Source organism: Gossypium arboreum, chromosome 13 (assembly GCF_025698485.1).
Source record: "Gossypium arboreum isolate Shixiya-1 chromosome 13, ASM2569848v2, whole genome shotgun sequence".
NCBI classification, from domain to species: domain Eukaryota; kingdom Viridiplantae; phylum Streptophyta; class Magnoliopsida; order Malvales; family Malvaceae; genus Gossypium; species Gossypium arboreum.
Window position 1 is genome coordinate 89,975,147 of NC_069082.1, and position 13,683 is coordinate 89,988,829.

Below are 13,683 nucleotides of genomic sequence, written 5' to 3' on the forward strand. Positions count from 1 at the left end.
AGTTTCGGGGTTTAGTTTTATCTGCATCTTTTGTACTATTTTTTTTATCGTTTTAGTGAAATTATCTTTACCCATGGTTTTTATCCTCTTTGAAGGGATTTTTCTATGTAAAATTTTTGTGTTCGATATGTTCAATTTCTTCATTATTTTACATGTTCATTGCTTAAACCGAGTTTATCCTCAACACATCAATGCACAATTATAAACTAATTTAGTCAAATTTATTTTAGTATTATATTTAAAGTTAGCTTAAATATTTTTATAGTAACAAAACTTTTTATATGTATTTAAATAAGTTTGAAATGTTATTTTATGGTAATTAATTTAATTATATATTTAAAATTTTATTGCATGATTTAATTAACTAAAATTTATATGTTATTTTGTAATTATCGTTTTATTGTAAACTTTAAATTTCTTTACATGCAATATTAAATTACAATTTGGTAATGAAATATTTCTCCATATTATTCAAAACACATTAATTAATAGAAAACACAAACACTTACAGTATATTCTAAACATATATATATATATATAATTTAAAATAAGGATATTTCTTCCTCGTGAAATAAATTAATATATGTTTTGAGTAAATAGAAAAAAATTGGATAAGTTAAAAAGAAAATGTTGAAACAAAGATATAATAGTTTTAAGTTAATTCTTCACATGTACCTATCAACATTAAAATTTCTTTTCTTCGTTTTTGTTGGGAGGGCAAGAGAGGTAATTCCCGCTTGCATTTTTTTTTTTAAAACACTTAAAACGATTCGTTTTAGATTTATAATTTTTCACTGAAAATACTGTTCACTTCGACAAACTTCTTTATTTTTGTTTCAAAATATTTTTCCTCACCATGTGAATGTGAAATTTTCTTACAATTTAAATTAACTTTTCATGTAATGATATACACTTTTTTTCTTATACTTAATAATTTTACAATTGGATTCTCAACTTTAATGTTTTATCACATAAATTTTGTCTATTAAATTTCGAATAAATTAAAAATATCTTATTTTTTTCAATAATAAATTATTATAAAATATTTTTCTCAAAAATATTATTATTTTGAAGGAAAATATTATTATTGTTTTAATTTTTTTTTGTAAAAAGCAAAAATAGAATTGATCATAAAGATGTTAGGATCAGGATTTTGAAAAATTATTAAGTTTGAAAATAGGTTAAGTTAATTTGAGTTTGAAGGATTTAAGGATTACTGTGCTTAGAATGACTCAATACATCATGAGATCGGAAGGACAGTAGAAAATCAATCACATACCAAGGAATCGAAACTCAGTTGCGGATCGTCTTGCTAAACTTAGCTAGAATTGGAAATTAACTTTACAAGTCTTTGATGATGTTCCTAAGGAAATTTTAAATTTTTTCCAAGAGGATAAAGATAATAGTTTTTTTATGTAGTTGATGTATTTCATCTTCTCTTTTCACCCAAAAAAAAAATTAAGCTTATTTTAAAATTGGTCAAGCATTAGATTCAATATATCACTTTTATTTTTATTTGAAATTGATTCTACATATATATATATATATTTAATATTTATTAGATAATATGATTTTATAATTCCTAATATATATTTGTGCAAACTAAACTAACGTTAGACTGAACATCGATTAGTTTTGAGAAAATAATTGAGAGAATAAAATTATGTTTTAAAAAAAAAGTATTAATACATTAAACTATTAAAATAATATACAAATCATATACTATAGCAATTTAATTTAAAAATTGCATAAGAACCCAATTAAAAATTAATCAAAAGACCTAAATGACTATCAAACCATTGTTTTGTATGAGATAGTGGAAGTGGATGGTGAAATCCACTTAATCACAAATTATAATTATAATGTATATATATGTGTGTTAAATTAATAAAATTAAATAAGCTTAATTATGTTAATTAAAACATATAAAACATTAGTGGATGAGAAAAACTTCCTATCATCTTCTCTTATCCCCGAAATCATAAGAAAGAAAAAAAAAAAAAGAGAAATTTTCTCTTCTTCATTTTTCCTTGCCGTCCAACAAAATTAACTAAGGTATGAGGCTTATTTTCATCATTTCTTATAGATTCAAGCTTAATCAAATGAGATTTAACTACCCAATGTTTAAATTAATGAATTTTTGATGTTTTGATTAAATTTTCATGATTGAGAAGCTTAGAAAAATTAGTTGTTAAATGCTTAAGTTCATGCATGATGTTGTTAGTTAAGTAGTAGGAAGATGGTGAATCTATTTTGAAAATTTTAATTAACTATTTAGTTGATTTATGATATTAGATAATAAATTAAATAAATTGAAAACTGTTGAGAAATTATGCTATAAGTTTGGAAGTACAAGGTCCCTAATGAAAGGATATGAAATCAGATTTTGATTTGATGTTAAATATAAAAAAATATGAATTTTTGAATAAATGACTAAAATAAATAAAATGCAAAATATGTTTGATTTATATGTTTTTCATGTGATTGAGTGGAAACTAATACCATTTTTATAATTGAATTATCGGACGTAGCTAAAGATGACGTTGGGCCATCCGAAGAGAAAGGAAAGGCGAGAGTCGTAAACGAATGACGATTAGGGTTTGTACTTTCATTATTTGAATTCAATTTATATATGTCTTGTTACAAACTAGCTTATTTAAGGTAAGAATCCTATTTATCTCATGGTTTAGTTTGTATATGATGATATGGAATGTTTTAAATTGAATTGAGACAAGCATGGTATAAATGAGCATTATAGAAACTATGATATGTGATCATGAATGTGTTTGTGTGTTCGGAACATTGATTATCTTATTAACTATCTCGGGCAAAGTCGATTATAGTTGGTATGTCACAGGAGTAATGTACAGGATTATACTTTGGTTTATATTGATGAGGCATAGTGTAACACCCTAAGCCCGGCCTAGACATTATGGGCGGATCTGACGATGTCACATGAGAGTGTTTTTAACCAAACCGTATCGATTCATAAACCATTCCATTCGTTATCTTTTACTTAGTCGGAAAACGTGTAATAGTCGAATTGTTTCGAAAATGTTTCTTTATCACGGAAGCTTTTGAAAAACCCATATATTGTTATTATTTTAAGAAACCGTTTCTATCTTGAAAAAGAAACACATAGTTAATTTGCAGAAAACCATAATTTGACGTTGCAGTTTTTAGTTCACGTTCCTAGCTCAAAAACCCAAATAAAAATCCATAAGCCCGAGTCCAAAGTTACATAAAAAATCCCCAGAAAATAAAGTAAAAACAAAAGAAGAAAGTTCATAACCAAAATGTATGTGGTCGTGGTCACCGTCGAGTCCTCCACTGCACCGATCCACCTACTGCTGGTGATTACCTGAACAGATAAATAAATAAAGGGGTGAGTTTTCGCAACTCAGTGTGTACATCCCCACAGTATAGTATGCATACAAACCGATAACAGAGTTTAGTCATAATTCGGGCCTGAGCCCTTACAAATTCGGTGCGGCCCTTGGCCCATTCAGAAACAGAATCAATTACAGTCTCAAGGCCTCAGCCCTTCTCAGATATAACATGCATAACAGATCAGAATAAGAAAATATGCCCACCAACATAACACACCTTGTGTGGATAAAATCGACCCACCCATCCCTGCACACCATATATGAGGAGAAAATCGACCCATCCAACCCTACACACCATAAGGTACTATAATGTAGCACGTATCATAAGTATGTAGCTTAGCTGCCAGATAACGGGCTTATGAAGCCCTTCAGTACTTCCTTCACTTCATCATACCCACCACGATGTAGTACATCATACAATATGGCATGCTATAATGCAAATAACAATTCATGCATTTATTTCAGAACAGATCAGATATTCATGCTAGGTATAACATGCTAACACATACATTACAATATCACATCACAGAATAGGGCTCTAAGTAAAGCTTACCGACCCTAGGACAGGTCACAGTCGACTTGGGTGACCTGTACAACCTTACAGTACATTTTAGAAAAATGGGCTCACACGCCTATGTGGCCTGCCCGTGTGGGCCCATATGGCCCAAATTGGCCTTGGCCATATGAATCACACGGCTTGGCTCAGATTCCCACACGCCCATGTGGCTCACACGGCCCATTTTCCTGAGCCCATGCCTCTCACACGGCCTACAAGCCATCACACGGCCATGTCCGTCACACCCGTGTCAGGTGCGCATGGCCTGGTTTGTCGACCACATGCTTGTGTACTGCCACACGGCCTAATACACGGGTAACCACACGCCCGTGTAGTGTCGACAAAACGCTTTTTGGCTTTCGTCGAATCTCATTTCCTGTGCAAATAGAGTACACACTTGGTTCGATTTCAACACGTAATCACTCCTGAGCACTCCAGAACCTATATTTGACAATTGAAACCCTAATTTCAGTCACTTAAACCTAGTTACTAAAGACAGAAAATTCCCGCAAGTTAACAACTACCTTACCTCTAGTGAACAACGACAGTTCCTTGTTGATTAGAGTGCCATTTTAATAGTCCATGGAATTTTGATTGTCTTCTAAACAGAAAACAATCTCTTAAGAACCCCACAATCATAAAATGAAATAAACGCACCTCTACATTTACCGAATTCGCGCCAAACGTAGAGATACTCAACGAGGATGAAAAATACCCAAAACTAATATTAAAAGAAGTAAAATCGCAGCAACAAGGGATTTTCATCCGGGGAAGAAAAAGAAAGAAAAAGAATGTGGAGGAGGGGGAAACCAATCACCAAGGACAAGGCTTTATTCAAATAAAAACCAAAATTTTTCCTAAGCTAAGGCTTGAACTTAGGACCTCTCACACATACCCAGAACACTTAACCATTGAAGCAAATATAAATTTGTCACATTCAAGCAGAATCAAAATATAAATTTCGAGGCATTACAACTCTACCCCCTAAAAGAAAATTTAGCCTTCGAAATTTTACCTATCAGAAGAGGTGAGGATATTGCTGACGCATCGAATCCTTTGGCTCCCAAGTGGCCTCCTCAGTGCTATGATTCTGCCACAGCACATTCATTAAAGGGATAGATTTCTTATGCAGAACCTTAACGTTGCGATCTAGGATCTGAACCGGCTCTTCCTTGAACGTTAGATCTGGTCTAACCTCAATCTCCTCTATAGGCACAATGTGCGTGGGATCAGAGCGGTAACATTCAACATCGAGACATGGAACACATCATGTATGGTCTAACTTTGGAGGTAGCTCCAACTGATATGTGACTGGCCCTATTCGCTTCAGAATCCGGTACGATCCAATAAACCAAGGGTTTAGCTTGCCCTTGCGACCGGACCTCAAAACTTTCTTCCATGGCGAGACCTTAAGGAAAACCATGTCCCCCACAAAATACTCGATGTCTTTCCTCTTCAAATCAGCGTAGGACTTCTGTCTGTCAAAAGCCGCTTTCAGACGATCTCGAATCAAGTGAACTTTATCATCAATTTCTGATACCAACTCCGGACCCAGAACTCATCGCTCACCCAACTCAGTGTAGCATAAAGGAGTGCGACTCTTACTAGTATATAGTGCCTCGTAAGGTGCCATTCGTATGCTAGACTAATACCTATTGCTGTAAGCGAACTCTGCTAAAGGCAAGTACTCCTCCCAACTGCCCCAGAAGTCGATAATACAACCCCTCAACATGTCCTTCAGTATCTGGATCTCCCTCTCTGACTGACCATCTGTCTGAGGATGGAAAGCAGTACTGAAGTCTAACCTCGAACCGAGAGCCCCATGAAGTTTTTCCCAGAATCGAGACGTAAAACAAGGATCCCTATTAGAAATGATCAAGACAGGTACCCCATGTAGCCTCACTATCTCAGAAATGTACAGTTTTGCCAACTTCTGTAGGGAGAAGTCTATTTTCACGGGAATGAAATGTACAGTCTTGGTCAATCGGTCCACGATGACCCAAACAGAATCCATTTTAGTGGGTGTTAGGGGTAACCCATTAACGAAGTCCATCGTTACTCACTCTTATTTCCACATCAGTATCTTAACCGGCTACAGCAAACCCGAAGATAACTGATGCTCAGCCTTTACCTGCTGACAAGTCAAACAACGAGCAACAAAGTCAATAACCTCATGTTTCAAACTTGGCCACCAGTATAACTTTCGGAGATCTCGATACATCTTGTTCCCACCTGGATGCATAGCATAAGGGCTACTATGCGCCTCCCTCAAAATCGACAATCTCAAACCTTCATCATTCGATACACAAATCTGACTGTAGAAACATAATACCCCTTCACTACTAATCTCAAAATCGGTCGTAACACCGTCCTCTACCTGACGAAAATGCAACTTCAAAGACTTATCCCCTATTTGCTTATCCCTGATCTGATCGATCTAGGTCGGTTTAACTTGAAGTTCTGCCAACAGACTCCCATCGTAAAAAAGACTCAGTCGGGCGAACATCGCTCTCATATCGGTCATAGACCTACGACTTAACGCATCGGCCACCATATTGGCCCTACCGGGATGATACTAAATATTGCAGTCATAATCCTTAAGCAATTCAACCCATCGATGCTGCTTAAGGTTTAACTCTTTCTCAGTGAGGAGATACTTGAGGCTCTTGTGATCAGTGTAGATGGTACACTTCTTACCGTACAAATAATGCCTCTAGATCTTAAGTGCAAAGACTACTGCAGCCAATTCCAAATCATACGTCGGATAATTCGCCTCGTGAATTTTGAGCTGTCGAGATGCATACGCAAAAACCTTACCGTCTTGCATCAGCACATAACCCAAACCCACATGGGACGCATCACTGTATACCACGAAGTCCTTACTGGGTTCAGGCTGAATTAGAATAGGTGCCTGAGATAACACGGTCTTGAGCTTATCAAAGCTCTCATGCTGTGCATCAGTCTACACAAAAGAAACTCCCTTACGCAGTAACTTAGTCATCAGAGCAGCAATCAAAGAGAACCTCTCTACGAATCGTCGATAATATCCTGCCAGCCCTAGAAAACTACAGATTTTTAACAGATTATTTGGCTGTTTCCAATCTAACATAGCCTCAATCTTACGAGGATACACTCGAATCCCCTCTGCAGAAACTACGTGTCCTAGAAATGTCACTTTACGAAGCTAAAACTCACACTTGCTAAACTTCACATACATCTGTTTCTCACGAAAAATCTGTAGAACCACTCTCAAATGCTCATCGTGCTCATCCTCAGACTTAGAATACACCAAGATGTCATCGATGAACACCACCACAAATTGATCCAAGTAGGGCTGGAACACACGGTTCATCAAATCCATGAATGCCACTGGTGCATTAGTCAACCTAAAGGGCATAACTAAGAACTCGTAATGTCCATAATGAGTCCTAAATGCCGTCTTATGCACATAGGCCTCCTTTACCCTCAATGATGATAACCTGACCATAGATCGATTTTAAAGAACACTGAAGCCCTTCTGAACTGATCGAACAAGTCGTCTATTCTCGGAAGTGGGTACTTATTCTTAATCGTCAACTTGTTCAACTGACAGTAGTCGATACACATCCTCATCGTACCATCTTTCTTCTTTACGAATAGAATAGGTACTTCCCGCGAAGACACATTAGGACGAATAAACCCACGATCCAACAGCTACTGAATCTGAGCCTTAAGTTCTATAAGCTATTTCGGTGCCATTTGATAAGGGGCGATAAATACTAGAGCTGTGCCCGAAAACAACTCAATCCAAAATTCTACCTCACGATTCGAAGGTAATCCCGGTAGTTCCTCTGGGAAAACATCTGGAAAGTCCCTCACCTTTTGGATGTCCTTAACCAAAGAGTCTCTAGAATTAGCAACACTGATATACGCCAAATACGCATCATAACCCTTCCTTACTAACTTTTCTGCCACTAATGCAGATATCACATTGGTCAGATAATCTCGTCGTTCCCCAATCATGACTACTCAATATCCTCCTCGGTTATTAGAACAATCTTCTTTGCAATGAAATCCAGACTCACTCGATGTTTAACTAGCCAATCCATTCCCAAAAGCAAATCGAACTCCCCAAATGGAAGCTCCATCAAATCAGCCAGAAATACAGTCCCTTGGACATCTAACGGTACGTCTCTAAACAGTTTGTTAACCCCAAAAGACTGTCCTAACGGGCTCACCACTGTTATCTCACTAGAAGTGCTCTTAAACGAAAACCTCAAGGTCTCATACACCACACTAGCTACGTAAGAGTGTGAAGAGCCTATATCTATCAATGCATAGTAAGGTACATTAAAAATTAAGAACATACTTGTGATGACATCCAGAGCATCTCCATCCTCACGGCGACGAGCAGCATAAATCAGTGCAGGCTGCTCACATCAGTCGGTCCAACACATCTACCCGGTGCTTTCTGTCCTCAGCCTATGCCGTTACCACCCCTAGCCTGACCTCGGCCCCTAGGTGGCTGCTGACCTACCCTCGACGATTGTGCAGTCTCAGTAGTCAGAGCTTGTATCTGATTAGTCTTGAATGGACAGTCCTTAACACGATTCTTAGTAGACTCACATCTAAGGCAGGCTCCAATAGACCTCCAACACTTGCCTGGATGGCGTCTATTACAGAGCTGACAAATCGCTAACCCAGCAGGTGCAACAGTGGGCCCAACTTTCACGGCCCTATCAGATCTGGCCTTTTCATCCCAACATTCGAAGGTTTTGTATCCCTTTTATCCTTCCCTCTGCGTAATAATTTTTGAAATTCAACAATTCCTGTTAAAAAATAATCACAGAAATTCAAACATTTATCTATCCAGCCATAAGGTAGATCGGACGCCACTCCTCTGATACGAAAATAATTATGCATCATTCTCATACTGATGGCAGCTTCGAATAGATCATATACTAATTCTTTTTCTCTAAAAATATAAAAAAATGGAGTCTGTGCACCAATATCTGCCATAAAAGGTTCAAGTCATAATAGATGAGAAGCTATACGACTCAACTCTAACATAATTACTCTGATATAGCTAGCCCTTTTAGGCAAAAGCTGCTCTCTGGGGTCGTATCGATTGGTTGAAAGTGAATATTCCCCAACTGTTTTAGTCCATTTACAGTTATTGCTTCCGTGAACATAGTGGCTTGGACCTAAAATGCCCTTTTTTTTGTATTTTTTTCCCGAAAAGCCAAACAAAAAAATTAGAGAAGAATAAAAAAATTCCAATTTTGTGATATATCCATCCCTACCGCTATTTGTTTTTTATTTTGTTCTATTTATTTAGTTGTTCCCATAAATTATGGCCTTGATAACGCTCTAGATTCATATCAGGATCATTAAATAGAAAGTTTAATGAAAAGAAAAAGAGTAAAGTAAACAAAAAAGAGTCTCGCTTAGCGCGCTTAACCTCCTCAGCAATCTTGACCTTCTCGACCAACACAGCAAACTTACACTCCCTCTGCGGAGCTATCAGGACCCTCAAGTTATCCTTAAGGTTATCCTCAAAACAGCGCTCATACTCAGTCGCCACCATGCCTCACGCATAACGGCTTAGTCTTAGAAATTCGGCCTCATACTTAGCCACTGAATGATCTCCCTGAGTAAGATTCAGGAACTCACACCTCCTAGCGTTGATATAGCTGGCTCCCACATACTTGCCCTGGAAAGCCATCTTAAACAGATCCCATGTCAACCGATCAAGCTGAGTGCCATCTTTAACCGTCAGCCACCACTGATACGCTTCATCGCGAAGTAGTGAAACAACCCCCTTGAGCTTCTGCTCAGCAGAAAAATCCAGATTATCCATTATACGCTCAATGGCCTCCATCCAGTACTCGGCCACATTTGGCGCAACTCCAACAATGCCCTTAAATACCTCAGCCCCATTGGACCGGAGTTGTTCTATAACCGACCCACGGCCCTCAGAACCAATGTTGGATCCAGCGACCCTCTTTAAAAATTGTAGCATAGCTTGGGATAGTGCATCATCCCCTACTGCACAATCATGAGACCCCGACTCGGTATCAGTAACAGGTGAAATCTGCGTCTCGCTAGTTTTCAGATTCAGAATCGTATAGATACAAAAGACTCAGCTTGAGCCCCTCTACGGCCTCTACCTCGGCCTCTAGTACCCCGTTAACGAGTACCACGTGTGCTCATCATAATTTTGATTTAATCTGTATTAAAAATTTTATGCAAATCAGTTTACAGTTCCGATATTTTTTAGCAGATATTTTGTGTAGTAATGTTATCAGAGTATTCAGAGTCTGTTATCGCAAGTCGCAGGGTTGCTATGGTTTTCAGTTTACACTACCTAGTGTGTTTCGGTAGAGTCTACTACCTATAGTAGTTTCATAGCATAAAACAGTATTTTCAAAAAGAAATTCAGTATATTCTAAGCATGCTTTCAGAAAATTTCTAAATAAAGTTTTAGAAACTTACAGGATTGGCGCTAGAGACTCTATAAACCACATACTTAATTAGAGTATTTGAAAAAACATTCGAAAGTAATTCTTTAAAACCAATTTTGAAACCTAAAATTCACAGCTGAGTTTTGAACCTGGCTCTAATATCACTAATTCTAACACCCAAACCCGGCCTAGACATTATGGCTGGATCTGACGATGTCACATGAGAGTGTTTTTAACCAAACCGTATCGATTCATAGACCATTCCATTCGTTACCTTTTACTTGTCGAAAAACGTGTAATAGTTGAATTGTTTCGAAAATGTTTTTTATCACTAAAGCTTTTGAAACCCATATATTGTTATTATTTTAAGAAACCGTTTCTATCTTGAAAAAGAAACACATAGTTAATTTGCAGAAAACCATAATTTGACGTTGCAATTTTTACTTCATGTTCCTAGCTCAAAAACCCAAATAAAAATCCAGAAGTCTGAGTCTAAAGTTACATAAAAAATCCCCAGAAAATAAAATAAAAACAAAAGAAGAAAGTTTATAACCAAAATGTATGTGGTCGTGGTCACTGTCGAGTCCTCCACCGCACCGATCCACCTATTGCTGGGGATTACCTGAATAGATAAATAAATAAAGGGGTGAGGTTTTGCAACTTAGTGTGTACATCCCCACAGTATAGCATGCATACAAACCGATAACAGAATTTAGTCATAATTCGGGCCTGAGCCCTTACAGATTCAGTGGGGCCCTTGGCCCACTCAGAAACAGAATCAATTACAGTTTTAGGGCCTTAGTCCCTCTCAGATATAGCATGCATAACCTATCAGAAAAACAAAATATGTCCACCAACCCTGCACACCGACTCCGTCTAACCCAACACACCTTTTGGGGATAAAATCGACCTACCCATCCCTACACACCATATATGGGGATAAAATCGACCCATCTAACCCTACACACCATAAGGTACTGCAATGCAGCACATATCATAAGTATGCAGCTTAGCTGCTAGATAGCGGGCTTATGAAGCCCTTCAGTACTTCCTTCACTTCATTGTACCTACCCCGATGCAGTGTATCATACAATATGGCATGCTATTATGCAGATAATAGTTCATGCATTGATTTCAGAATAGATCAGATATTCATGCTCGGTATAACATGCTAACACATACATCACAATATCACATCACAGAATAGGGCTCTAAGTAAAGCTTACTGACCCTAGGACAGGTCACAGTGAACTTGGGCAACCCATGCAACCTTACAATACATTTCAGAAAAATAGGCTCACACGCCCATGTGGCCTGCCTGTGTGGGCCCACACGCCCGTGTGAGTCACACGGCTTGGCCTAGATTCCCACATGCCCGTGTGGCCTACACAGCCCATTTGCCTAAGCCCGTGCCTCACATACGGCCTACAAGCCATCACACGGCTGTGCCCATAGTGCCCGTGTTGGGTGCGCACAGCCTGGTTCGTCGACCACACACCTTTGTACTGCCACACGGCCCACCACAAGGGCGACCATACGCCCGTGTGGTGTCGACAAAATGTTTTTCGACTTTTACCGAATCTTGTTTCCTGTGCAAACGGAGTACACACCTGGTTCGATTTCAAACGTAATCACTTCTGAGCACTATAGAACCTATATTGGACAATTGAAACCCTAATTTCAGTCATTTAAACTGAGTTACTAAGGACAAGCGATTCTCGTAAGTTAATAATGACTTTACCTTTAACAAACAATGGAAGTTCTTTGCTGATTAGAGCATTATTTTAGCAGTCCACAGAATTTTGATTGTCTCTTAAACATAAAATAATCTCTTAAGAACCCGACAATCATAAAAATGAAACAAACGTACCCCACTCTTACCGAATTCACGCCAAATGTAGAGATACACAACGAGGATGGAAAATACCCAAAACTAATATTAAAATAAGTAAAATCGGTAACAACAGGGGATTTTCGGCTGGAGAAGAAAAAGAAAGGAAAATAATGTGAAGGAGGGGGAAACTTGCAGAGAATTTCGGCAGAGAGGGAGAGCAAAAGTTTGGGTAACTCTCAAATCCCCTATTTCGCTCCCACTAAACCACATCTGTTGCCACTACCCAGTGTTCCAAACCAACCCAAACACTCCCACGGCATTAGCAGTAAAATAAATCCCTTGCTCATGTAGGGATTCAAACTCCAGACTCCTACACTCCAACACACACCTTAACTACCAGACCACCAGGCCCATTCTGATAAGCTTTTACAAATAAATACTTATAAGCCCAATCACCAAGGGCAAGGCTTTATTCAAATAAAAACCAAAATTTTTCCCAAGCTAAGGCTTGAATTTAGGACATTTTACACACACCCAGAACACTTAACCACCGAAGCATATACAAATTTGTGTCACATTCAAGCAGAATCAAAACATAAATTTTGAGGCGTTACATGTAGAGCGTATACTATTCTTTGAATGTTTCGATGAGGTGCGGAGCACACTTTACTTCGGTCTATATTGATGAGGCACGGAGCATAAATTATACTTTGGACGTACCGATGAGGCACTAGGTGTTAGATATATTGGTATGATGGTTGGATTATCTGTGTATCCATGTCTGATTAATAGGGATAATAAAACATATACCTTGCCAAATGACATATGATATGAAAAGTTAATAGCAAATTGTATATCTTGTATATGGATATCTAAGTTACAAAAGATGGTAGGTGAAAGATCATGCGAACATGTTAAAGTGAGCTTTGAGGGTCAATATGGATATAAAATGAATCTATGGATTCGAGATAGAAATGAGAAAATAATGGAATTAAAATATGTTATACCATATGTGAAATTGAGATATGATGATAAAAGAAATTATGTGTTCATGAATGAAATGTCAAATGGAATTTGGTATTAGGCTATACACTTAAAACATGGAAATGAAAATTGATTTAGTTGATAGATGAATCATATGTTGATTGTATCGATATCTTATTTCTATTGATTATTTATTTAAATCATGAAAGTGCCACTAAGCCTTATTGGTTAGCGTATAGTTTGTTTATTTTCGTGTGTAGGTACCGTTAGATTTCAAAGTTTCGAGGAGTGAAACAACATCCAGAACTCAGCTTTCGACTTAACAAAGTTTGTTTGTTTTGTTTATAGCAAGAGGCATGTACCTAAGGTCATAAATTCATATTAGGGTTCATTTTAGATGTTTGGGTTCAAATAGTAGGAATGTTACTTTTTGAAAATATCAATATATATACTTAATGGTATGTTCATGATCAAATC

The 13,683-nt window shown here is 37.3% G+C and overlaps 2 protein-coding genes and 1 long non-coding RNA gene across 3 annotated transcripts; 1 reads left to right on the forward strand and 2 right to left on the reverse strand.

The window, feature by feature from the left end:
* Window positions 1-1,932: 1,932 nt before the first annotated feature.
* Window positions 1,933-2,761, forward strand: LOC128286662 (uncharacterized). Its single transcript, XR_008277281.1, has 2 exons — window positions 1,933-2,055; window positions 2,532-2,761. It is a non-coding gene; the product is annotated as an uncharacterized LOC128286662 (long non-coding RNA).
* Window positions 2,762-4,963: 2,202 nt separating this feature from the next.
* Window positions 4,964-5,998, reverse strand: LOC108462007 (uncharacterized). Its single transcript, XM_017762016.1, has 4 exons — window positions 5,834-5,998; window positions 5,598-5,719; window positions 5,314-5,423; window positions 4,964-5,151 (listed from the first exon to the last, which is right to left on the reverse strand). The coding sequence occupies exons 1-4, from the start codon at window positions 5,996-5,998 to the stop codon at window positions 4,964-4,966; spliced, it is 585 nt and encodes a 194-aa protein (XP_017617505.1).
* Window positions 5,999-9,514: 3,516 nt separating this feature from the next.
* Window positions 9,515-10,451, reverse strand: LOC108462008 (uncharacterized). The gene is made up of 2 exons (XM_017762017.1): window positions 10,420-10,451; window positions 9,515-10,028 (listed from the first exon to the last, which is right to left on the reverse strand). The coding sequence occupies exons 1-2, from the start codon at window positions 10,449-10,451 to the stop codon at window positions 9,515-9,517; spliced, it is 546 nt and encodes a 181-aa protein (XP_017617506.1).
* Between the last annotated feature and the right edge of the window lie 3,232 nt (window positions 10,452-13,683).

Excerpts from the sequence above, each read along its gene's own strand:
- LOC108462007 (XM_017762016.1), bottom strand. The coding sequence starts at position 5,998 with ATGGACTTCGTTAATGGGTTACCCCTAACACCCACTAAAATGGATTCT. Across the intron at positions 5,424-5,597 it reads GAGTTCGCTTACAGCAATAG|ACAGAAGTCCTACGCTGATT; the intron begins GTATTAGTCTAG and ends GGCTTTTGACAG. Across the intron at positions 5,152-5,313 it reads TTTGAGGTCCGGTCGCAAGG|AGGAGATTGAGGTTAGACCA; the intron begins GCAAGCTAAACC and ends TTGTGCCTATAG.
- LOC108462008 (XM_017762017.1), bottom strand. The coding sequence starts at position 10,451 with ATGTGGTTTATAGAGTCTCTAGCGCCAATCCT. Across the intron at positions 10,029-10,419 it reads GAGTCTCTAGCGCCAATCCT|CGAGACGCAGATTTCACCTG; the intron begins GTAAGTTTCTAA and ends TCTGAAAACTAG.